Genomic DNA, 25,772 nt, shown 5'->3' with positions numbered 1-25,772 from the left:
GGGGATCGGGGGGGGCGGGGCGCCCAATCTCACAGGACACACGGAGGAAGCCAGCTGAGACTGGGTGTGCAGCCCGAGCGAAGGCAGGCCCGGGTGTGCCCGAAAGAGCAGAGGCCAGGAGAGGCCGGAGGGACGCCCCCCAGAGCTTCGGAGCAGCGCGGCCAGCGCCTCCACTTCCCGGCTTCCGGCGTCCAGAACCCCGAGAGGACAAGGCCTGCGCCTTAAGCCACCTGGTTTGTGGCAATTTGTTAAAGGCGCCCTAAGAAGCTAATAACCAAAGTCTTTTATTTTTTGTTTAGCTGTTTATTGAGAAGAAGCTTCAATCGTGCCAAGGCTATAAAAATCTGCCGCTCATCATCCAAACGGAGCACATTACCTGCCGGCATTTGGCTTCTCGGCCTCGCCCTGTGACGTGCAGACACTGGGCCATGAACCCAGACGGGGCGGCCGCGCCCTGGCCACGTGGGCTTTGCTCCCATCCCAGCCGCTGGCCTCACCTGTGGACCGGCGACCCGGCGAGGAAGCGCGGCCACCTGAGCGCTCTCTCTGGCTCCCTCGCAGCACAACTGTCTCACACGAAGGAAACTTCCAGATCAGGTGCACGTTTCCTCAAACGTACTTACACACGTTCCAAAGTCAAACCTAAATATCAAAAAATTCTCCACCACCTGGGACAAGGGAGGCCCCAACGGATGGGCGAAGGTGCCCGCGCTCTGCCGCCCAACACGGGACCTCCGGCGCGCTCTCCTGTATCTGCTCTTAAAATGCGTCAGGGCCGTAGACCTCACGTTAAGTGCCGATAAATCATAAAAAGAAACTATCTCAGCGACTGGGTGGCTCAGTCGGTGAAGCGTCTGCCTTCGGGTCCGGTCATGATCTCAGGGGATCCTGAGGTCTCAGGTCCCGGGATCGAGTCCTGCACCGTCGGGCTCCCTGCTCTGCGACGAGTCTTCTCCCTCTCCCGCGCTCTTCTCTCTCAAATAAATACATAAAATCTTAGAAGAAATAAAATATAAAGAAATTATCTAGCAAAAAAGGACTTTGTCTCTCAAGTCAACACCCAATTTTGTGCGCTTGAATACAGACCCCCCCCCCCCAAATACTGAGAAGTTAACCTGTTCTCTCCCATTAGCTTGAGTGACTTCCAAGTGCTAACGGGGCGGCGTCTGCCCCGCGCGGAAGGCGCTGCCGTCGAAGTGCGCGCGAGCCGGCCGGGCCGTCCGGGGGTTTAGCTCAGGCGCCTGGGCCCCCCCCAGCCCCCGGGTTTGGCCTCCAGCGCGGCTGCCGCGGCCCCCTCGGCGGAGACCCCGCTGTGGCCCCATCTCGCCCCGAGGAGGCCGAGGCCGGGCGGCGGGAAGGTGCTTCCCCAGGGTTCTCGCAATTATTTCTTCACAGCGATGATGACACGAGACACATTTTTTGAAGGTTTAAAAATAGGCACGTGGCGGCTTTTCCAGGGCACCCGACACGCCGGCCGTGCGAGCAGCGGCGCCCACCCGCGGAGCGGACCCCGGGTCCCAGCCCGGCTCCCCGACTCCTCGCTGACGCCCGGGGGACTGGCCCGCCCTGCGGCCCGCGCTGGGCGCACGCACTCGCACACGCACTCGCACACACTGCGCACACCTCACACACCTCCCCCTCACGCACACCACACCTCACGCACACCGCACCTCCACCTCACGCACACCACACGCCTCCACCTCACACACACCACACACCTCCTCACATTATGCACACATATACCACCCCCCCATACCACACACCTCAGATCTACATCCCCCCACATCCCCTCATATACACACAAACCACACACACCTCCCATATACCCACGCACTCACATCACATACACACCACATGCACCGTACACCCCCACATCCACCTCACAGCCCCACAACAAAACCACACACACAACACATACTCAAATTTCACACAACACACCCATCCACACATACCTCACATACACACACGCACACGCGTCACACATCACACCAGACACCCGTACCACACACACACTATATACCTACATCTCCACACCACACACACTGCACCCCCCACTCACATCCCACGGGCCACATACCACACACACCACATACACACCGCACCCCCCACACCTCACACACGCCACAGATGTACCACAAATGCACACAGAGTACACAAACACCACACATCCACTTCTCACACCCACGCACCCACGCACCATCCCCGCCCACACATACCTCAGAGACACACCGCGCACACCCCTCAGGCCAGCAGAGCAGTGCGGATGAAGAGGGGGCCTTGTCCCCGGTGAGGCAGTGGCTGCGTGGGCCTGAGGACGACGGGGCCGCCCCGGCAGCTGGGGACCCGGGGCCCTGCCTCCAGGGGTGTGACCTGGGCCAGAGGGACCCAGTGAGGATGGCCCCTGGGCAGCCCTGAGGGGAGCGGGACCGCGGGCTTACGAGGCCGGGGCCTTCGGCAGAGTAACTGAGGTCGGGACCGCTGACTGGCGAGGTCAGGCTGGGCTGTCCCCCGCCCCGTGGCACCTGTCGCCTTTGCTCTCGGTGACGGTGTCTATGGAGACCCCCTCGGGCCCGCAGCGCCCGCTCCCCGCCACCTGCTGCTCCCGAGATCTGGGCCATCCCGCGCCCCGGGGACTCCTGCCTCCTGCCCCGGGCCCTCGCCCCGACGTGCCCGCGCCTCGGCTTCCCCGGGGGACAAGGGCCAGCACAGCCCACCGCCGTGTCCTCCCAGCTCCCGCGGCCCCGACGCCGCAGCCCGCGCAGCCCGTTGGTCCTTGAGGCGGCGACCTGCCGTCGGGGCGGCCGGGGCTCCTTTCCTGCCAGGTGTGGCTCGGCGCAGAGGCTTGAGGACGGCCGTCGCGGAGGCCGCTCGCGGACCAGAGGCCTGGGTGCCAGGGAGGGGCCGACACGGGGCGGGGTCTGCTCAGCTGAGCGGGGTGCTGGGTGCCCCTGAAGATCCCAGGGTAACGGCCGGGCCCAGGGCCTGGGTGGGGGGGCCCGCGGGGCAGAGGCCGAGGCCGCGGGTGTGGACGGGCGTGGGTCCGGTCCTGGAGGGGCAGGGCGGGGTGGAGGCTGCCGGGACCTCAGAGGAGAGGCCTGGACTCAGAAGACGTGGGGAGGAAGCGGCCGAAGCTCCCTTTGGGGATTCAGAACCTTCTGGAAGGCGGTCGTAAGCAGAGTTTGAAAAAAAATAGTGAGCGAGAGAGCAGGGGCCGGGAGACAGCCGGTGGGAGGTGCGCGCCGCCCCGACGGCTGGTGGGGCACCGAGGAGGCGCCTCCCCCGGCCTGTGAGCCGCGGTCCTAGCACCTGCGCTGAGGTGACGGGGGCGGGGGCACCTGCGGCCACTCGGGGCTCGGCCGTCCGTCACCCCTCCCGAAGCCCCGTGGAGCCCGGTGGGCGAGTGTGTCTCCCGCCGCCTCTCTCAGCCCCGCCCCCAGAAATAAAGACGCTGCCACCTCCGAGCACGAGGCACGAGGACGAGGACGGCCTTTTAATCACAAACTACTTGGCCACAGTCCGGCCTGAGGTTGGAACACTGGGAGGCAGAGCCGGGGACCCTCCCCGGGAACAGAGCCAGCGATGCTCCTGTGCCCCCAGCACCTGGGCTCCCCCCCAGTCACTTCTACCCCCAGCCAGGGGCTCTCAGGTTAACACCGAACTCCTGACGACCCTTCCGGGGAGAAGTACGGGGACGGGGCCCGGCTCTGCCGTGAGGGCGCAGCGGCTGTCCCCAGGCCGGGCCAGGGCTCCCCCTCGGCGGGAGGCCACCCCCTGGCCTACACGATGCCCTCGGGGCGCTTGCTCCTCCACACCACCAGCATCGTCACCAGCAGGGTCACCAGGATGGGCACCACGATGAAGGGGCACAGGATGCTCCGGGGCGGGTCACGCACGGCCCTGCCGGACGCGGGGCAGTTTCTGAAGTAGCGCTGGTGCACGGCGACAAAGAACTTGTCCACGGCGGCGTTCGGCCAGAAGCAGTCCAGCTGGTCCGCCACGTGCCGGGTGCAGTCCGTGAGCTCCCCGTAGCTCCTGCGGATGGGAAGGCCGCTCATCAGCCCGCGGCGGGCAGGGGCCCGAGGCAGGACCCCGCGGGGCTCCTCACCCTGTGCCCCCACCGTGCCGAGCACCCTGGACGTCCAGGCCCGACGGCAGCGGCCCTGCTCCAGGAGGGGGAGACTCTCGACAGTGTTGTGGGGGCTCCCCAGATGTCGAGGGTGAGCTGGGCCTTAGGGGTGTCCCTCCCCGCTTCTGGGATTCCAGGGACCGGGATGCCACATGCAAGGGAAGCCGAAAAGGGGGACGGACGGCGGCCTGGGTCAACAGGCCATCGGTGCCCAGATCCGCGGCCTCTCCAGCCCCTTGCTGTCCGCCCCCCTCACCCCATGCACACCCCTCAGCCTAGGAGGTAGGACTCCCCCTGAGGCCTTATCTCCCGGGCCCCATCCTTTCACCCGCACTGGCGCTCCCACAGTGCTCGTCACCCCTCATTGTACAGAGTGACGTATTTATATTATTTATTGGCTGTAAGTGCCACGACGACAGGGACCTGGTCTCTTCTGTCCACCTCTGTAATGCCAGGGCAGCGAAGAGTACTTGACATGGGCAGGCACCGGTAAATCGGTTTTACTCTTTTTTTAATTGTGGTAAAATTTAAATAACAATGTTATTTTACTATTTTAACCATTTTTACGTGTACAGGTCCGTGGCATTAAATACATTCACACTGTTGTGCGGCCGCCAGCACCGTCCGTCTCCATAACTTTCTCATCTTTCCAAAAAGAAACTCTGTCCCCAGGAAACTCTGATTTCCCATCCCCCTCTTCCCCACCCACCATTCCACATTTTTTGTCTCTGAGTGTGACCTGCCCTAGGGACCTCGCGTGAGTGGGATCACAGAATCTTTGTCTCTTTGTGACAGGTTTATTTCCCTGAGCATAGAGGACCCTGCTTCCAATTCTTTTGGGCGTACACCCCGAAGCATAATTGCCGGATACGGTGGTTCTATGGTTAATACTCTGAGATAAGTCACTTTTTAATAACTCAAGATTCAACCCTGGGGGAAATTAAAATGTAGTAGGTGAGTCGCTTCTGCTTCTGGAAACTGCAGAAGAACCCTCTGCTGAAAAGAGTGTTGCTCTTACCTGAACGATAACAAAAAACGCCAGAGAAACTACGGAAGGGTTTGTTCCGTGGAGTCCATCAGAGAGCAGAGGCTGCAAAGCAGTGACGTGACTTATCTCAAGGAGAAGCTACGCAGGGACGGCCCACCTGGGGCAGAGCGTGGGAACAAGACACAGCCGCCATACCAGTCGTGAGGAGAAATCCACTTCTAACACGCTGCCAGAGGCCAACTGTGGGCTACAAGGTCAGCCTGGAATTTCTGGGGCCCCAGACACGCTGGCGGTTTTGTGACTCACCCGTTTTTCCCATGAGGCTCCAGTGGGTGCTCATGAGAAAGATGAGGGGCGAGCAGATGAGCTCCGCTTGGGGCCAGGCCCAAACACCACACGTTCCTTGAATACTTTGCAGAGCCTTAGACGGCTGGAGGAAGAGCAGTGAATGGTGGCAAACAGACCCTAGCCCCTCCGACGTTCTCAGCCCTGTATCTCCTGGGAAGCAAACCCCTTAAGCAGCTGACAGAGGGATGGTCAGCCTGTCGGCCCCAGGGCACGAGCAAGATGCTCTGTGGCCCGCAGAAGGACAGGGAAAGACTCTTCTCCCTTGGGAGAGCAGCAGGAATGCATCCTGGGCCTAGGACCCTGCATGATACCAAAGAGAGGTCTCCTGTCAGTGGGAGAGGGGCAGGGATCTGCCAGCCAAGACCCCACAGGTACAGGGCAGGGCTTGGCCACCAGGAGACACAGGGCCTGTCTGAGCTCATACGGACCTGGCATGGAATAACAAGCAGGAGCCGTTGCTGCCCAGACAAGGTGGAGAGAGACACGGTCTGGGGCACAGGCATGTGGGGTGGGACGCTGCACTGAGGACACTTCACCAGTCCCGGCCCCGAGCACAAGGCAATGGCAGCCGCTGCCTGAGGTAGGGAGGCCTGTGGTGCTCTGAAGGTAACCACGGCAGCCACAAGCCCCAAACCCAGCTCAGTAAGTCCCGACAAGATGGACTCAAATCCCACCCTAACAGCCTTGCAGAAGAGGCCACCCATTTCCAGATAGGAACACTAGTTACCCCAGGCTCTGCTGTCCTCTACACGAAAGTTCAGTATTCAGTACAGAATTACGAGCTTTTCATTGAAAAGCAACAGAAACCAAGCAACCCCTTGTCAAGAGATAAATCCACGAACAGAATCAGAGTCTGGGATGACGGAGATGCTGGGACTACCAAACAGATGAGTGTGATAAAGGGTCCAGGCGGAGAAGCCAGATGACATACAGCAACAGGGAGTTTCCGCGGAGATGCACGCTCACAAAAGCCAAAGAGAAATGCTAGAAATAAAGCCAAGTCTCAGTATCGAAGAGAATTCCTTTGACGGGCTCTTCGGCAGACCTGACATCTGAGCAATGAATCAGTGAACCTGAAGGTGGGTCAGTAGAAATTACTCAAACAGAAACACAAAGAGGAAAAAAAAAAAAGAGAGCATCCCGGTGGTGTATGAATAACACTGTCAATGGTCTCAGCTCCAACTTGTACTCTGCGTCCCAGAAGGGGGAGAAGAAATGGGGTGGAAGCAATAGTTGAAGAGATAATAGCTGAAAAAATTTTCCCCAAACAGCCAGATATCAGATTGCACACCCAAGAAGTCAGAGAACCCCAAACGAGGGCAAACACCAAGGCAACGGCAACAGCTGAGAAACCACCACCTAGACACGTCAAGTTCAAACAAGCAGCTGAACACCAAAGATAAAGGAAAAAAAGAAGGGATCCCTGGGTGTTGCAGCGGTTTGGCGCCTGCCTTTGGCCCAGGGCGCAATCCTGGTAGACCCGGGATCGAATCCCGCATCGGGCTCCCGGTGCATGGAGCCTGCTTCTCCCTCTGCCTGTGTCTCTGCGCCTCTCTCTCTCTCTGTGACTATCATAAATAAATAAAAAATTAAAAAAAAAAAGAAAATCCAAGAGAAAAAATTCCAGGGTCAAAAAAAAAAAAAAAAAATCCACAGGGTCTGTGGAGACAAAAGACACCTAGGGAGGAGCAATGATAGGATGTCAGCAGACTTCTTACCAGAGACTGTGCAGGCCGGGGGACAATGGGGTGACGAAGTATTGGCAGCAGTGGCAGGAACACAGCCCCGTCTGCCCAGGATCCCAGCAAAAATAGCTTTCACACGTGACTTTGGAAGCAGAGGCCACAGATCAACAAGCTACCCACGGAGGCTTGGAAAGGCTGCATGGAAGAGGCGGGGGTCTCCAGCACCCCTGGGCCCCTTACCCTCCTTACCACCACTCCTGTTATATGGCCTCTAAACCACTAAATCAGGGGAGCCTGGATGACTCAGTGGTTGAGCATCTGCCTTCGGCCCAGGGCGTCACCCCAGGGTCCCGGGATCGAGTCCCGCATCGGGCCCCCCGCAGGGAAGCCTGCTTCTCCCTCTGCCTGTGTCTCTGCCCCTCTCTCTGTGTCCCTCATGAATAAATAAATAAAGTCTTTTAAAAAAGAATAAATCACTAAGTCACTGTTTTTCTTGCCCTGGCTGCTCTCTGGGTCCCTCTCTGAGTGCACGGGGACCGCGGGCCCCCCCTCACTCCATGTGGGAGAGTGCGTGGGGTGCATGAGGCCCCAGCAGCAGGCGTGTGTGGGACCCGTGCCCTCCTGGGGTGCACGCTTTTCCCAAGTGAACAAGGACTTGTGTTTCAAGTAAAAACAGAAGCGGAAAGAGGCACGTGACCGGCCGGGCCTCACTAGCATACATCAGGTGCCTGGCACAGGTAAGAGCTGGATGTGTCGCACGTTGTTAAACCCCGAAGCCCAGCCTCCTGGGCCGGTTGTTGGCCAGCCACAGGGATACGGGTGACAAGCGCTGGTCCCAGTGGCTGTCTTTTCCTCCGCCTCAGGTCCACCAGACCCGCCTAACTTGCGGTGTTCACAGCGGGACCAGTGACAGACCCTGATCCCAAACACGGTCCCTCATCCTCTGCGCCTGAGGCATGGGGCTGGGATGTCTCTGGGAAGAGGTGCCGCCCTCTCCGGGCTGGCCCAGCAGGACGGGGAGGAGGCCCTGACCCAGGGAACGGGGACTCACAGGTCCCACGCGCAGGCCACGCAGGCGCTGGGCCTGAAGGGGACTATTCTGGGATCGGGCGCTTTCTCCTTGAAACATTATCCCTCCAGTCTGCAGAGCCACCCTCGTCTAAAAATATCTCCAACAGGCAGTCGGCCATCCATATCCTGTTTATTTATACAGAAGTGACAGCTGAGACTTTCAATAAATATTTTGAGCCCTGTCAGCAAGGGTGTGATAAGAGAATTTCCCTCAGCGTACATTCTTCTCTTGAGAAGAACGTCGAACTGATTGAAGGGCCCAAAATAATCATGACAAATATTCTTCCCCTAACCCTCCATTTTCAATTCTCATGTAACCAAGCAATTATCCATTTTTTTTTTTTTTTTTTTTTTTTTTAGCTGAGACTTTCTATTTTGGGTCCTTAAGCAAACTTTTCTTGGAATGTTCCCGAACGCTATGGTGGGAGTTTCCAATAAGTTTGGGTCCCAAGTCAAGGGCCCTATGATGCATGTTGACAAGAGGGCCGATGCCCACTGATGCCCCAGGCACACTGTCTGCTCTGGGGACAACCGTGGTGTCCCCTCAACTAGGTCTGACCGGCCCTGATGCGGGGGACCTGAGCCTGGGCCCTGACACCCACAGACCTGGATTCAAATCCCAGCTCCACCGCTTACCGTGAGCGATCCTGGGGATCTCAGGGCCCCGGTCTGAATCGCATGTCCCCTGTGCGAGCGAGCCCGGGCCTCTTTAGAGTCAAATGGGAGACCACCCGGCAGGGTTACGGGGTGGGTCAAGTTAAACGAGGTCAAGGCCCAACATACAGCAGGTGCCCAATAAGTGGAGATTATCTCATCGCTTCTTCCCAGACAGCTGGTGTGTGGCTCGTCAAGTAGGCGCTTCTTGTTCTATAAACTCGACCAAAAGTCGACCAGGCAGCGTGCGTCCGGGCCCTCCAACACCTGAGGAGGAACCACTCTTGGACTTAGGCTGAGTCCACCTGCATCAGGCTCCGCCTCCACCTGCCCGGGGCCATGCACCACTCGTGGCTCCCGCGGCTCTGCACGCGGCCGTGGGGAGGGGAGGTGGCGGCCTGGCAGTCCCAGCGGCCGACGGGGACGTGACCGCCAGGCTGACGGGGGGGGGGGGGGGGGCCTGTCAACACGCCAGCGGACCTGCGGGGAGGCTTCCAGGGAGCTGGCGAGGTGTGTGGGTGGGTGCAAGACGCAGACACAGAGCTGCCCGCGGTGCTCCTGGTGAAGCAGCTCCTCTGCAGATACAAACAACCAATGCGGGTCTGAGAAGGTCAATCTTGAGATTAAAAAGAAAAGCAGCAGACATCCAGCTCTAAGCGTAAGACCGCTCGGCGCTGGCGAAGGCGTAGTGAAATGACGCAGGCACTCGTGTCATCGCTAACAGGAGATAAACTGGTGGACGTTTTCCGCAAAGCCGCTTGGCCCTACAGGTCGATGCCCTCACGGTCGGGGATACCCTTTGGCCCCGTAATTCTGTTTCTGGGGGATTATCCCAAATTAATAACATCAAGTGTAGACAAAAGTAACGTAAGGAGACGCTCGCTGCAGATTTGTAATTATGAGAAACAGCCAACGGCTGGATGCTGGTGAGACACGGCTTGGACAGGCCTCCCTCCGTGTGCACCTTCTCCTGCGGGCTCCCGGCACCCCCACGGCCGCCGGTCAGGAAGGGCAAGGCCACCAGAGCCCCCCCCCGCTCCGGGGCCCTGCCTCCCCTTGGTGTCCCCCCCCCGGGATAGGACGCTTTTCCTGCCCGCCGCCTCCTCCCCTGCAGCCTGGGCGGGGGGCAGGCCCTCCCTTGGGCTCCTGGGCCCTCCCCTCCATCAGCAGCCTGGCCTGCCGCACCCTGAGGCTCCCCTGTCCTCCCTCCGCCCCCCTACGAGGGTGGGGCGTCCACATGCTGCAGGCTCCCTGCCCCCTGGGCCGGCGGTGACCTTCCCCATCCCCACGTGCAGCGGGGACCTGTCCACATCGGCGGCCAACACACCTGCTTCCAGGTTGGCCCTGCCCCAGCCCCCAGGAGACCCTGCGTGGCCCATGTGCCGTCCACACTCCTCCAGAGGGGTCTGCCCAGGACAGGAAGAAGTGACGTGTCTCGGTGGGTTATCACAACCCACATTGCTAACACCAGCTTCCACTTTTCTGTGCTAAGTTTGGGCGGGGCCTTGGCCTCTCTGCACCTCTTCTCCTCCCACCACTCTGGGGCCCGCCTCTCGGCTTCGTCGGGGGCGGCCATCGAAGCCCTCCCTGCTTTCCTCTCCCCTGCACCGCTGCGCGCAGTCCACTACTGGCTGCCTCACCCCTGCCCACCCCCCGGCCCCCGTCTGCCGCCCACATCTTAGCACCTTGCTTCACACCTTCAATGCTCCCCTGGGCTGAACTCAAAGCCCTGGTGTGGCCCCCACCCTCAAGCACGTCCTCTCCTTCTCACGGGCCTGCTAGCTGTGCCGGTCGATGCGTCTACCTCAGGATCTTTGCACATGCCGCTCTTTCTACTTGGAAGGCTCTTAACCCCATCTCCACAAGGCCGACCTCTGCTCATCCCTCAAATGTCACTGCCTCAAAAAGGCCTGCTGGCCTCCCGGTAAAGTGGGGTTCCCCTCACAGACGTCTCACTTTGTACTGTGATTTGCTTGCTGTGGGTCTCGACAACTAGCCTGCAAACTCCATGAGGTCGGGAACCGCGTAAGATGAAGATAAAATCCCACTTACCCTGCTCACTGGGGTCACCTCAAAGGCCAAGGGGAGCCAGCGCTGGAGGGAGAGTGAAGATGGGCCAGGAGGCCCACAGCAGGGGCAGCCTTAGCAGCGTGGCCTGGCCCGGTGCAGAGCAAGTGCACACCCGATGGTGTTTTGAGAGCCCCACGGTACACGGAGAGCCCGCGGATGCGCGTCATGCCAGATGGAGTCGACCACACTGTCACGTCGGAGACCTGAACACCCCTTTCAGGGCTAAGCAGCTTAGAACCAGCATAAAGTGAATAAGCCGGATTCAGTGACTGCACGTGAAGTGTCTGCTCCACAGAGAATCAACAGCCTGTTCAAAGGCCACTATTTAGACAACAAAGAAAAATGACACATTCCCCAAATGGAAATTCTATGCCAGTATTCTTGGACTACAATATTAAAAAGTAGAAATTAGTAAGAAAGGGAGAAATTAAAAAAAGATCACATCTCTAGAAATTAATGTCACATCGCTCGTAGGACCTTGAGGTCAAACGCGAACTTGATGGTTTGCTCACATGCGATGATTATAACGCAAGAGCAATACTACTCTTAAAAGGTAAGGGGATCGGGTGGCTCAGTGGTTGAGCATCTGCCTTCCGCCCAGGGCATGACCTCGGGGTCCTGGGATCGAGTCCCGCGCCGGGCTCCCTGCACAGAGCCTGCTTCTCCCTCTGCCTGTGTCTCTGCCTCTCTCTGTGTGTCTTTCATGAATAAATAAATAAATAAAATCTTTAAAAAAAAAAAAAGGAGGTGCTAGACTCAGGCAGTTCTTTCAAATCCTGGAGCTCAGAGGAGCAGGCGAGCGGCTCCCCAGGTTCTTTAAAGAGTTAACAAAACCCTGATCTGCACCCCCTGGAGGTGGCAAGGCCGGCCGGAGCCACAGCCTGCGCAGATGGCCTCCCCGCACCCGTAAACACACACGGAAGTGCCAGGAGGATGCCAGCAGGCTGAAGCCGGGCGCACAGAACACCCTGGAGCCAGGTTTAGTTCAGGAAAGCTTCAAACTAGCGACAAAATCACACTCCAAGCTGCCAGTGGGGAGTGACATGGGGCCGTCTCAGTGCACGCCGAGGAGGCATTTGATAAAATTCAACACTTGTTTCTGATGGAAAAGAAACAACCCCGTGAGTCCACGAAGAGGTTCTTTTCTTAATGGGATAAAACCCTCTCCCGCGCCCTTGGCACACGTCCGCGGACCACGGGAACCCGGGGGGCATTTTCATTCCAGGCCGGAATCCGCCAAGCGGTCAGGTCGGTCTGCTCCCCTGCGGCTTCCGCCTCGGGTGTCGGGGCTCCCACCCGAGACCGGGTTGTCACGCGGAGCCTTTCCAAGGCAGGGCGGGGCCGGCCGCTGCCGGGGCTACTTCCTCTGGTGACAGAAAGCCACGCAGGGGCCGGGCCTGGCCTGCATGAGGCTTGGCGTGCGTGCCAGGCCCGCTCATCCCTGCAAGGGGCCTCTGCCCACAGACAGGAGGGGCCGGGGCCCTGGCGGGGGCTACCACGCCCACGTGCCCTGCTTCTCCTGCGGACCGTGGGCAGGACCGTGGGCAGGCGCGCCGGGGGCCAGCGCACAGGGCAGCTTTTGTTTTCCTTGATGCTGGGGGAGACACAGGGAAGTCTTGTGAATGATCAAAAACATGCTTCATGGGCATCGGCCCGGGGACGTGCTGGGCCCGGGGAGCGGGCGGCGTGGCTCCGGGGCTGCTGGGCCAGCCGTGCACCTGCACTCGCTCCACACGCCTGCGGTTCGCCGCCGGAGCGGCCAGGCTGGAGCGTGCACCGTCGAGCCCTCCCTACCCAGGCAGGTCACACAGACCCCGTCACCCCAGGGCTCCGACGACACCCCATGGCTCCGACCTACAGCAGCGCCCAGACAAGGCAGCTTTGACGTTAGCGTGACTGTTCACGCAGACTCAAGGCTTCCACGGCAGTTTATCTCCTGATGTTGCACACAGGGACCCCGGACGTCCTGGCGAACCCGTGTCCGCGGGGGGCGGCCCGCAGCATTCACCTGCACAGACCACCAGGTCCCACCAACGCTCCGGCCAAAAAAGACCCGAGACAAGGCGACGGGCTTCCCACACAGGCCGGCTGATGGAGGAGGTAATAGGCACGTCGCGCCCGTGGGCCAGCTCCCCGGCTGCCCCGCACCTCCCCGAGCACCGGGCGCCCACACTCTCTCAGAAAGTGACGATTATGGACAGAAGAGAGAACAAACGGCCCCGGGAGGGCTCCGGGGAAGAAGAGGAAGGCAGATGGAAACGGGCCGGCTTGTCGACAGCAAGGAGGCAGCCGTTCCTCAGAACCACCCGCAGCCCGTCCAGGACGCGCGGCAGCTCCTACGGAGCAGGTGGGCAGGGGGAGCCGGGCAGACCGGGCACTCCGGCCAACGGGACAGCCTCTGGGGCCTCCTCGGCCGGGCCCCCTTCCCGCCCCGCTGGGCCTCTGGCTTCCCTTGTCCTGGCCTGAAGCCAGCCTGCTCTCCCGCCCCCCGAGACGTTTCCAGGGGAAGAACGGCAGGAAGGGGGTCTGGGGTCATTCCACTGCGGCTCGCGGGCGCTGGCCCCGGAGGAGGCTGTCGGGGGGCATCGCCCTGCCACACAGCACGGACACGGCCCCCGGGGACTGCCCCCCACTCCCACCCCAACAGCACGTGGCAGACGCTCAGCCTGGGGAGCCTGACCTGCCCCTCACACGTTCGGGGTGCGGCTGCTTCTCGAGACCTACTCGGGGACAGCCTGCGCCCCGGCCCCTCGGCCGGAAAGGGTTTCACGGTTCCTCTTCTGCAGAGGAGTGGCTGCTTCCCCCCTGCTTGTCCGGCAGCGTGGAGGGGGCCCTGGGCTCTCCCCCCGAGCCTCCCCGCCCCCAGGCCCCCGCCTGTGGACTCGTTTCCTCAAAGTCAGGCCTCAGGCCTGGCGCTCCTGGTACACGGCCCGCCGAGGCCTCGGGGCCCCGTGGCGCCCCTCCTCTCCTCTCACCCCATCCCTCTTCATCCAATTGCAGCTGCACATTGGCTGGCTGGCTCCCGCCGGACTGTGCCGCGGGGAGGGCAGGGCACCCCCTCCCTCTCGCTTCCCTGTGGACGCCTGGCCCCTGCGTGCACAGGGCGACTCCGGGCCCCCGGACCCCGAGCCGGGGCAGGGAGGGAGAGGTGCTGGAGGGCACTGCTCCTCCCAGCCTGGGCTGCCCTGGGGCGCCAGGTGGACGGAGGGGCCCTGCCTGGATACGGGGTCCGCAGCGGCCCCAAGGCCCCCAGACCCGCAGTCCAGTGCTCCTGTGCTAGCCCCGGAGCCTACCCTTGGGCCTGGAACCCGGAGCAGCACTTCGGGGGCGCAGGGAGGAGGCCCCCTGGGAAGATTCTTCAGCTCTGCGTCCAGGCTGCTTGGGGCCACCTGGAAGCAATGTGTGGGGCCATGGCCACGCGTGGGGCCACGTGTGGGACGGGGAGGAGCGTCCCCTCCTCCAGGCAGGGTGCGTGGCTCGGCTCCCTTCAGCTCCGCCCCGACCAGCCGCCCCGTGCAGGATACGACCCGCCAAGCTGCGCGGTGTGTCCTTGGGCAAGAGACTCGGCGTCTGGGCTGTGGCATCTCCACCTAGAAGACCCCCCGGGGCCCAGCTGGAGACCAGGGAGCCAACGCACAAGGAGGCCCCACACCCCAGGCCCAGCGGGGAAGCCCCAGTCAAAGCAACCACGATCAACAGAGGAAGACCAGCGTTTTCCTGTTTCTGGAAGGTTTACGCAGAGTTTGGTGGCCAGAGCTTTGCCACCGCACCGGGTGGCTCTAGGCCCTGCCCTGGTTTCCTGAGCTTGGCACCAGTCAGGCCACAGCATGGCTTGAACCTCTTCCTCGCCGGGGTCTGCACACACAGCTCTAGCTCCTCACCAGCCCCCGGCTTCCTCGACGGGCAGAGCCTGCACAGACACACCCACAGGCGTCAGAGCCGGGACCTAGTGGGGGCCAGGGGGCGATGGACACCCCCACGGGAGCCATCCAGGGAGCTGTGGGCATGCACAGCAGGGACCCACTCAGGTTGGGGTGGAGGACCACACGCCCCCCGCAGCCGAGGGCACCAGGGCTGACGGTCTGGCTCTGTTCTTCGCAGGACAGCAGGCGCTAGGACACGTCCCACGGACATGCTCCTCCTCGAAGCAGCTTCAGGAGCCGGCCTTCCCGTCCGATCCTTACGGAAAGGAAGCTGTGGAGATGGTCCATGTGGGTGACCCGAGTGGGGCAGTGGGGGGGGGGGGGGTGGCTCAGGGGTCCCATGTCTGCTCTTCCACGTAGCAGCTGCCTCCCCTGCTTGCCCCCAGAAGCCCCTTGTGGGGAGGAGGCAGCCTGGCCGCCCCGTCCCCACCCAGGGCCTGGCCTAGCCTCCCTCCACTGCTCCCGACCTATGGCTCTGTGCCTGGAAGCTTCTGGTGCCTCTGCTCACACCGGGGGGAAGCAGAGGTTTTTAAATCCATTCCTGGCTCCGTGCGCAGCCTGCTTTGGCACCAGACACATGACCCGGGGTGCCGCCGACGCAGGCTCCCCATGGAGAGGGCCCACCGGGCAGGCGAACAGGCTGGGGCAAGAACCAGGCTCCGGGCCCTGAGCTCAGGGAGATGAAGCTGCAGCTGTAAAACTCAGCAGGCGTCTCAGAAACCCAGGGAGCTTCGGGGATCAGTGAGCTGTGCCCCCGTCCTGGTCCTCCTGTCACCCCCTGGGAAGGTCTGGGACCCTCCGTGCAGACACCAGGTCTGGGGAGGCGGGGTGCCACTCCCACCTCACGCGGTGTGCCTGTGTCTGAGGCCCGAGATTAGGTGGACAGCCAGGGAGCTATACATGGACACCGACACCCGGGGACAGTATCCTTGTGAAGCTACGCAGGCCACCGGAGGGAGGGGCTTTGCCCTCCCACCCACCCTGGTCCTGTTGCTCTCCGCCCATCCTGCCCCGGAGACCCTCTGTCACTCTCTGCAGGGACCCCACTCCGCCCCCCCCCCCCCCCGCAGGGGCCCCTGCACTGGCTCCCCCGCCACATGCCACCCACTCACTGTCTCCTCCAGGCAGCCCCTGCCATCTGTGCCCCTGCTGCCCCAGTCCTACTGAATTCAGAGCTCAGGGCGACTCTGAGAGGACGGGGACGGGCAGGGCCGTGGAACATTCTACACCGTGCTGTCTGCCTGGTGGTGAGCACTGAGCGCGGTGCCTTCCCCTGTCAGAGGGGCACAGCGGTCCCTGGCTGCCGGCGAGGCTGAGAAGCCCCCTCCACGGTCCCCGCTCCATGTACACATGGCCCCTGGCTATCGGGACCTCACAGCCGTCGGGGAGCCCCTGCCTCTGGCCTGGAAGACCTGGGGGGCCAGGTGCCATCTGTCTCCTGGAACCCCTGGAGGGGGTGGGGTCGAGGGAAGGAGGGAATGCTTGGCCTCTGTCTCTCTCCTGACTTGATGGGGCCGCTGAGACCTGCCAGCACAAGACCCTCACACGTGGACCCTCACATGCACCTGGCACAGAACAAGTGCCAGAAAATGCCAGAGACACCCCGCGTGCACTGTCACCTGTGCAGGATGGCAGGCTGGTGGGACAGGAGCGCAAAGCATGACCACCCCGGGCCTGCTCCATGGAATGAAACCCGGGCTGGGGGGCTGGAGCACAGCACCCGTGGGCTCAACATGGAGGAGGGGCTGCCACGGGGCCAGAAATGACAACTGGGAAACTGAGGCACACACCCCGCTGGTGCCCCGGGAAAGGCGGGCATGACTGCAGGTTAAAGCCCGGGCCCGTCTTCAGGGGGCAGAGAGGCCAGCCGCGGGCTCAGGTCTGGCTTTCTGCATCAGGTGAGGAGGTCCGGCACGGGGTCAGGGAGCGGGCTCTGCAGCCGGCCGTTGGTTTCCTGGCCCATGAAGACATCGCTCAGGCAGTGAAGGGGGCATGACTCCGTCAGGGCCAGCCGAGTGGCTCAGGGGGAGCCTAGATTCCTCCAGGGTCCCGTGAAGGTGACCTCCAGGCAGCTGACCGAACCACCAGGTGAGGGTTCAGGGCTGTGGCTTCTCTGTGCCCTGTCCTCACTCTGGGCAGAAGGCCATGCCGGCCGACAAGGAGGGCTTGCCAGCTTCCTGTGGGTGAACCTGACACCGGGTGGAGGGTTGGAGCTGGGGGGCCAGTCTCCCCTGCTACTGGGGCTTATGCTGAGGGAGAAACAGGGGCTCCCCAGCAGCCACAGTGCTGGAAGGAGGTGCAGGCAGGTCCCGAGGCCTAAACCCTATGGGGCTGTGGCCCCTGAGAAATCCTCAATCCTCTGAACTCCTTCATGGCACCAACGTGCCCTCCCCTAACTTTCTGAAGAAGAACCACAATCAGGGCCCACCCCTGGCCTGGCCTGGCAATACTTTGGCTCACCTCCCTGCGAACACGTGCTCACCCAGGAAGGGAAGCTGCTGTGCCCCACATCAAGGGAGAAGCTTCCAGCCACAGCTGCGTCTCTGTGATTCTCACTTGGCCTGGGACAAAGCTGACACCACAGAGCAAGCCCAGCACCCTGGGGAGGATGCAAACAGAGAAATACACGTCACAAGGACCTGCAGACCACCTGGCTTTCTGGAGGGGGTCTTGAAACCCCCCTACCGGCACCAGGACAGGCTGGAGGAGGGGAGTCAGGCCCTGGTGCCGCGTGTCAGCCCATGTCCCTGAGGGCTTGGCTGTCCAGGGCCTGGGGGTCTGTCCTGGAAGCTGCCCAAAGGCTCCTGGAAGGCAGCCCCTCAGCAGTCACGGGCCTCCGGGCTCACAGCCTGGCCGCCCCTTCCCAGTCCCTGCTTCTAGCAACCTGTAAGCCACCACCCGGGAGAGAAGACGTCATATGTAAAACAGAAGTAACAAGCTCGCTGCCTTCTCTGAGGACATGATAAAAACCCAGAGACGATGGACACCAGCTACACCAACTTCAGAAAACAAGGCGGTTCATCACAGATGCGTCGTCCTGCCAGGCTGTCACTCATGTGGGAAAGCCACCTAGAAGTCTTCCACTCTGAGAAGGTTATTAATCATACAGCTTGTTTCTAGGATTTACTGAAATAGTTGCCTGAATTTAAAAGATACCTGTGAAAAGGGAACGATGGGTTAAAAATAGTAAGACCTGCTTGAATTAAGAGCCTATTTGCAAAGATGAGTGGCCAAGAGCCCCATCGCACCAAGGGTTATTACTGACACAAGTCAGAGCCACGCGGTGTGAAAAAATGAAAACAAAATAGAGGATGGAAAGGAGAAGCAGGTTTTAGAACATTAACTCCAATCAATCAGGAGAGAGAGACAGAGGCAGAGACACAAAGCAAAATTCGAGGAATCCAAAAACTCAGGGATTCTGGTTCTTTTCCTCGAGGGGAGGCCAGAGTGTGCGGTCTGACACGTAAGAAAGCCAACACAGAAATCAGAACTGTGTTTCACATTTCACGGCTGCTCGAGTGAAAAAAGTTTTCCAATAGTCGGCCTCAGCTGAAAGATAAGAGACGTCCCATTTCAACAACACGGAGGGAAAAGAAATCACTGGAAAAAGATCAAGATCAGGGACAAAAAACCGGAGTGCCTGAAGGTTGAACACAAGGGACAAATACGAGGTCATTTTCTCGGTTACGGGGCTCATCGCTCTCCCCGTGGAAACACAAAATCCGGCAATAAGCTGTTTGCAAGAGACGGCAGAAGAGTACGAGGAGGCGTGAGCAAACGGCAGGCGGTGCAGACCCGTGTTGCGATGCTAACGCGAGGCCAAGAATAACGGAGGGCGAAAACCATCACGTGTCCGAGGGTCGTAAGCGCGGCTCCCGGTCGGTAACATCCGCAGGATAACGCGGCATCTAAACGCTACAGGGACGGGCAAGAGCTGTGCAGAGAAACCTGCCAGAGAAAGGCCGCGGAGGGACGGCAGCGCGGGCAGGCCCGAGGAACCCCCCACTCCGTTATCGCGTACCCAGAAAGTCAGAAACATGGGAAGGGCGCGGGTTGCAGCGGTGCGGGGCTGGGGGCCGTTTTGGTGGGAATGAGGTGGAACGAACAGAACAAGCTTCGTTTCCAAGGATCGGTGGTGGGTTTACAGAAGGTCATCGTGTGCGAGATCTCCAAGAGAATCTCAACAGAGACACAAAAGCAGAAACCCTTCACTCTGTGTTCTCTCACTCTGTCAAGAGAAGAAGAGATAAGAACCAAACAGAAACACAACATTTGAGAATGAAAATAGACTTGCCAGGGCGCCTGGGTGGCTCAGGGGTTGAGCATCTGCCTTCGGCCCAGGGCGTGATCCTGGGGTCCTGGGATCGAGTCCCGCATCAGGCTCCCTGCATGGAGCCCGCTTCTCCCTCTGCCTGTGTCTCTGCCTCTCTCTCTGTGTCTCTCATGAATAAATAAATAAGATCTTTAAAAAAAAAAAAAGAAGAAGAAAATAGACTTGCCTAAGGAAAAAAAAGTCTGATACAATGAAAACACAGATACCCCAAAACCTGAAGGATGTGGCAAAGAAGGTCCCCAGGGAGAAACCACGGGGCCTTAAATACCTTTATTAGGTTAAGAAAAAAAAAATGAGGAAAAAAATGATGATGTAATAAGCATCTAAATTCTGTCTCGTGAAAGGAACAAATATTTCTTCAGAATGGTAAAACGAGGGAAAAGTGAACGATGTAAGTTAAAAGCCAAAAAAGTTTTAGAAGATCTTGTTATGTAAAACGTCGCCTGTTTTCTTAAGATTTTATTTATTTATTTGAGACCGAGGAGAGAGAGAGGGCGCACAAGTAGGGGGAGCAGCAGAGGGAGAGGGAGAAGCGGGCTCTCCTCTGAGCAGGGAGCCCCACGCGGGGCTCGACCCCAGGACCCTGAGATCGTGACCCGAGCCGAAGGCAGACGCTTCACTGACCGAGCCACCCAGGCGCCCACCCTCCCAGCCAGTTTTCTAAAGACCTATAAGAATGCACACAATGAACTAAAAAGTGGGCCTTGTCATCTCCCTCTGCTGACCGAGGCGGCATTTAAACAAAAGGTGAGAAAAACACAAAGATTAAACAGAATTTTGAACACATAAGATACGAAACATCAAGGCCATATTCTACATCATTACGTCTTAGGGAGTGATGTGAAGAACACAGACCCAATAAACATCACTGAAATACAAACATTAAACACGAAGTAGCCCCCGAATTCATCAATAGTGAAACTGGAAAAAGCAATCCTTCCCCCGGACACGCAGATCTGATGGTTTCAGTGATGAATTCATTCACATTTGCAAGGAATTAATAATTATCACGTCACGTAAGTGATTTCCCACCTTGACGCCTCTGGTCAGCTAAGCGCATGTATTCCATTAGGCGAATGTGACCCTAATCCTGAAACGTCAAGGAAACGTCTACGGAGGGAGATCAGGAGATGTCAATGAAGCAAATAGTTTTCTACTCATTTTGCTGGGGAGGACGCAGAGGCCCAGGGAGTTTAAGCGGCGATGAATTAGCAGGATTCACGTGAGGGGAGACCCACTTGAGCTCTGTTCACCGTGATAGCGTCTTACTAACTGCTACAAGACAGCATCTGAAGGTAACAGGCCATCAGGCCACCAGGCCAGCTGCTGGCCATTCCTCTGGAATGGAGGACGCAGGGGCCAGAGATTCCCTGGGGAAGGACTCCTGCCAACAGGCGGAACTTCCCTCGGTGACTGGAGATGGGCCATCTCGATCAGAATCTCAATATGACTTCTCATGGACCTTGGCAAAATGGTTCTTCCTTCTTTTGGAAAAATAGGCAGAAAACATATCAAAGAAAGTAAAATATAGGGACCCCTGGGTGACTCCGCAGTTGAGCATCTGCCTTCGGCTCAGGCTGTGATCCCGGGGTCCTGGGACCGAGTCGCGCATTGGGCTCCCTGCATGGAGCCTGTTTTTCCCTCTGCCTGTGTCTCTGCCTCTCTCTCTGTGTGTCTCATGAATAAATAAAATCTTTTAAAAAAAGAAAAAGAAAGGAAGTGAAACATAATGTGAAATGGAATGAGACTGGACATGCTACGAGATAATGAGGTCTTCTAAACTATAGAAAATATTATAGAGCCACGGCGATGGGAAGGGGGGGTATGGCCCCAGGATATAAGTAAAAATTACCTGAACGGATACTAATGCACACAAAACGTAGTATGTATGAAGCTACGCACAACCCAACAGCGGAGGCAGGAAGTATTATTTAATAAATTATGTTAGCCTAATTGAAGTAGGAAGGAAATAAATATTATTTCATGTCTTAATGTAACTATATTCACTGGGTTAAGAAGATAAGTGTTATTTCAAAAACACGTAACAGCTAAAAAGAAACAGAACATAATGTTGTGGCCAGATGACTCCCTCGAAATTGCGACAATTGAATTTCTGGAACAGATAGGACTGTGCCCAAATCACAGCCCTCCGAGGAGTGAGTCAGGGCACACGTGTAAATGAGATAACTAATATAGTACACACACCACCAAAATAAACACAAAGGGAACGTGAAAATATTTGGAACAAAACGACAAATGGCTAACGTCTACCGTGTTTAAGAGTTTGCAAAATAAGATTAATAATACTCCCAAGGCCTCAACAGATGAGGAGCTAAAGCTATGGTCAGATAATGTGCACTTGAGAAAAAAGAAATCGCAAACAATTGTAGAAGAACAGCTTCACCTTCCTAACCGCCAAAGGCCGGCGAGTTAAACAAGTGGAAATCTCATTTCATTCAACCTGCAAAAGTAAAATCTCTACAAACCCAATACTCAGGAGCATATGAGGAAATAAATCGTTTCCTATGCTGCTGGTTATATAAATTAGTACAATTCTTTAAAGCGGCAACCGGAGAGCAGCTCTCTCTGCCCTCGGGTCTTGTCCCCACACTTTAATAGAACCACCTCTTTGCACCAAAAGATAAATAAAATAAAGTAATAAAATAGAATCCAAGGGCAACTGGGCAAAAACTGATCAAGAACCACGAAATTTGGGCAGCCCCAGTTGGCTCAGCGGTTTGGTGCTGCCTTCGGCCCGGGGCCTGATCCTGGAGACCCGGGATCGAGTCCTGCATCGGGCTCCCTGCACGGAGCCTGCTTCTCCCTCTGCCTGTCTCTCTCTCTCTCTCTCTCTCTGCCTGTCATGAATAAATAAATAAAATTAAAAAAAAAAAAGAACCACAGAACTTACAGCATGTGCTGTAGTAATTCCATTTGCAGTTCACAGAAATTAATAAAAAAAAGAAGGCCGTACGTACAGAAGTTCTCATAGCTGTGTCATTTATAGCAGCAAAATCCTGGCAAAGGCTCGCTGTGACACGATTGCGAAAATCGGGACGTGTTAATGTGGCTTTCCCGCCACTGAGCTGGGCTGCATCCAGCTGGCCCGAGCTGCGAGCGTAACCTCATCTCTTGCTACTCAAAGGGAGTATATCTTTTAAGAAAGTGGGCCCTCCGTTTTTCTAGCTGGGAGAAGAGAGAATTCAGGCCCCAAAGGCACCCGTCCTGGAGCGTGTCCCACTCCCACAGGGCACCCTGTGCCTAAGTGTCCAGGGCTGAAGTCCTATGAGCCACCGGGGGAGAAAGCTGCTCCTGAAATAGGCCTGGGGGAGGTGACGGCCACCTGCACCGCAGCCCCCAGGGCCCTCCCATGGTGGCCCGGGTGTCGCCAGCCCCCGGCGTGCTCCAAACGCGCCCACCGACAGAATAGCCGGTGACCAGCTGGGTCCAGGGAGACCGTGGGGGCAGTGGGAGCGTGCCAGGCTGAAGGTGAGCAGTGGGAGGGGACAGCTGCTGTGACCCCCACCCTGCCGCGCCCACCCGGACACACGGGGTGCTGCACCCCCACCTCGCAACTCTCCCACCCGGGCTCCTTGCCCCCTCAGTGTGGATGGCCCCGGGGGGGCGCCTGGGAGCAGGCTCGGCACAGCTCCATGTGAGCGAGCCTGGCCCGCCTCCCTGGACAGCCACCTCCTGTCTGCACAGCCTGGACGTTTCTGGGGTTTTTCCTCACCGTGGGGAAGCGAGGAGTCGCAGTGGCGTGTCCAAGGCGGGGGCGGGCGTCCCCATCAGCAGGATGCATCCCACCTGCCTGCACCCCCGCTCCCAGCCAGGATCTGCTTCGTGTCACCCTCCTGGTGATCTTTTACACCAGGACACGCGGGCCTGGCTTCATCCTCACCCGGAGGAGGTGCTGCAGGGGCCAGTTCATCACTTGCTGGGAAGATGTCACAGCAGGCGCGGCGCCGCGGCTCTGCTCAGCGCGGGTCTGGGGCAGCCCCCGTGCCCTCTCCTGCGGCCAGAAGCGCCCGGGCTGTGGCCGGAGGTGAAGGAGGCCGAGGCCTCATGGAGGGGCGAGGACCAGCGTTCCCGCTCTCTGGCTCCCAGCCTCCCCCACCGCAGAGGATGCTGGGTTTCTGGCCTCTGCAGACACACGTTTCTGGAAGCTTCCTCAAGGAGGAAGTGGGGCTCTTCCTCCCCTGTTCCCTAAAAGCCTCCAGTCTCACAGGTGGCCATCCACCGACCCTGGGGGACCATCAAGAGAACCGCCCATGGAGCAGGCACACAGCTGAAATGCTGGCCCCAAAATGCTGCTGCTGCCCGTGAGCATTTCCAACCCCGCAAAATGAAGACAGCTCCCCTGGCCGGTGGGGCACAGCCAGAGGGGTACCTCCCAGAGCCGTGGTGGTGATGCAGCTGGGGCAGCGTAGGGCTGTGAGCCACGGTCTGTGGGTGACCCCCCCTGCCCCCACAGGCCTGCCCGGGGCTGGATCCGGGTGCATGGTGTGCAGAGTGGATTTCCAGAGCCTTCCACCCCAGCCCCGGCTTGTCTGCGAGCACAGATCTGGGTGCTCAAAGCCCGAGAGCTCCTCCTTCCCTCCCCCAGCACGCCCTGCTCCCACAGCATTGGCCCCACCGCCCCAGCCCTCCATCTGCTCCCCTAGGTCAGCGGCGGGGCTCCTGACACACGGTCAAGGGCACCCTCGCTGCCCCCACGGACAGCCCGCTTGCAGACCCGCCTCCCTCCGTGGCTGCTGTGGAGTCCTGGTGGTGCACGCAGTCCACTTCTCCACCAGAGCAGCTCGGCCAAGGTGCCACCTAGGCGGGGACTTCAGGAAGCTAGCTTTCAGAGGGTGAGGGCACGAAGTGTCCCCGCTTTCCTCTACCCGCCTGCCCAGCTAACTCTGAGTCCCACGCCGCCTCCCTGTCACAGCCTTGGCCAAACACATGCTGGGGGCGGGCTGCCGGGGGCTCCGGGCTCAGGTATCCTTCTTCTCCGCCAACACCAGCCTCGGGGGAACCTCCTGACCCCCAGGTCTGCATACCCAGAGCACCGGAGAGGGAGGTACACGTGGAGCAGCTGGGAGGTGCGGAGAGCTGTGGGGGCCACAGCAGACACCCTCGCCCAGGAGCACCTGCCCCGGCCCTGAGAAGCTGTGTCTGCACCTCTTCTCTGCAGGGCTGGGGCACCCCAGCCGAGGCCCCGGGCTGGGGAGCAGGAGGGCTGGCTCCGGAGGGCAGGCTGGGCCCCTCCCTGCAGGCCCCCGAAGTCAGGGTTCCCGTGCGCCTGGGCTGGAGGGCGTGAGCCTGTGCTCTGGAGACATCTGAAGGACCCCCCAGTCGGGGGCGGGGCAGAGGGGCGGGGCAGTGGGCAGCTGTGCGGGGGGGCCCCCCAACAGGAAGGGGCAAGCCCTGGTGAGCAGGGGGCAGGTTCCAGGGCCCAGGCGGCGAGGGAGCAGCAGCCAGCTCGGGGAGCCGTGCGGGAGGGACAGTCGGGGAGGCCCCCCCATGCCAGGCGGCCCCGGGGCTCCGGGGAAGGGCAAGCCGAGCACCCTGGGCAAGGCCCGGCCCTTGGCCTCAGCCACTTGGGTGGACGGAGGACCCGCTGCCCTGGGAGCCTCTGGCACCGGAGAAGCTTGCCTCCCTCTCGTTCCTGTTGGGACTCATCACAAAGGCAGCTGCTCCGGGCTGCTGCTCAGTCCTGCAGAATTTCCTGACTTGACACTTTGGAGGGAGACACACAAGAAGGCTCTTTGTTCCAGCGGCAGACAGGGAAGGGCAGGGGCCCGGGACAGAGCCCGCAGGGGGCCGAGGTGCCCTGGCCAGGTCGGCGGTCCCTGGGCGAGGTCCCCGCGGCTCTGCCGGTGCCCGAAACACCCGCCGTGTCCCCCACTTACCACACGGGGCTGCCCCCCACTTCCCAGGGCTGCAGAGCCCTCTTGGGGACTGGGCCACCTCTCGGGACTCAATCCACCCCCCACTTTTTGTCTTGGACAGAAAATCCCATACGCATCATTTTAAAGCCGAGATCCTCCTCCTTCTCTGTTCTGCTCTTTCTCTCCTGCCCTGAAACCCGCAGGAACGTCTCTGGAGAGGAGAGTTTCTGAGGACGCATTTTCCCATGTTCTCTGCTGCTCCCCAAATTAGATTCTATTCCCAGTTAATACGCTAAATGACGTTACATTTCCACCAGCAGACCAGGCCTGCAGTTTAACAAGCTAAGCCCCAGGGAGTCATGGGCTCGGCCTGGTGCCGGGTGGGGGCGGGGGGTGCTTCTGCCCTGCTGAGCCCATCTGCCCCTAAGGGACCCCGTGCAGAGACAGGTCAGACACCCGGGGAATCTGAGAAATCCCCAGCATCCCCAAACGAGACAGCCTCGGGAGAAGCCCCCAAGCCACCCGCACGATGGAGGAGCAGGGGTCAGGGTCCGGGGACCATGGATCGATTTAAATGCAGAACTGTGCTGGCCAGCCAAGGCCCCAGGAAAAGCTCCATTACAAACTCTGAAATGCAAAAACCACGCAGACCCACCGTTCCACGGCAGGTCATTGTCCTGTTGCTGGAACGTGGCCTG

The 25,772-nt window shown here is 59.4% G+C and overlaps 1 protein-coding gene across 1 annotated transcript in view; it reads right to left on the bottom strand.

The window, feature by feature from the left end:
• Positions 1 to 3,462: 3,462 nt before the first annotated feature.
• Positions 3,463 to 25,772, bottom strand: part of RAMP1 (receptor activity modifying protein 1) — a 37,957-nt gene continuing 15,647 nt past the window's right edge. Inside the window, exon 3 of the mRNA XM_038574338.1 lies at positions 3,463 to 4,032. Within this exon, the coding sequence (XP_038430266.1) occupies positions 3,777 to 4,032 (256 nt within the window). The 3' untranslated portion in view covers positions 3,463 to 3,776. The remainder of the gene's footprint in view (positions 4,033 to 25,772) is intronic.

The sequence above is a fragment of the Canis lupus genome, chromosome 25 (assembly GCF_011100685.1).
Source record: "Canis lupus familiaris isolate Mischka breed German Shepherd chromosome 25, alternate assembly UU_Cfam_GSD_1.0, whole genome shotgun sequence".
NCBI classification, from domain to species: domain Eukaryota; kingdom Metazoa; phylum Chordata; class Mammalia; order Carnivora; family Canidae; genus Canis; species Canis lupus.
The sequence above is the reverse complement of the archived record's forward strand: the minus strand, read 5'-3'. Positions and strand labels throughout refer to the sequence as shown.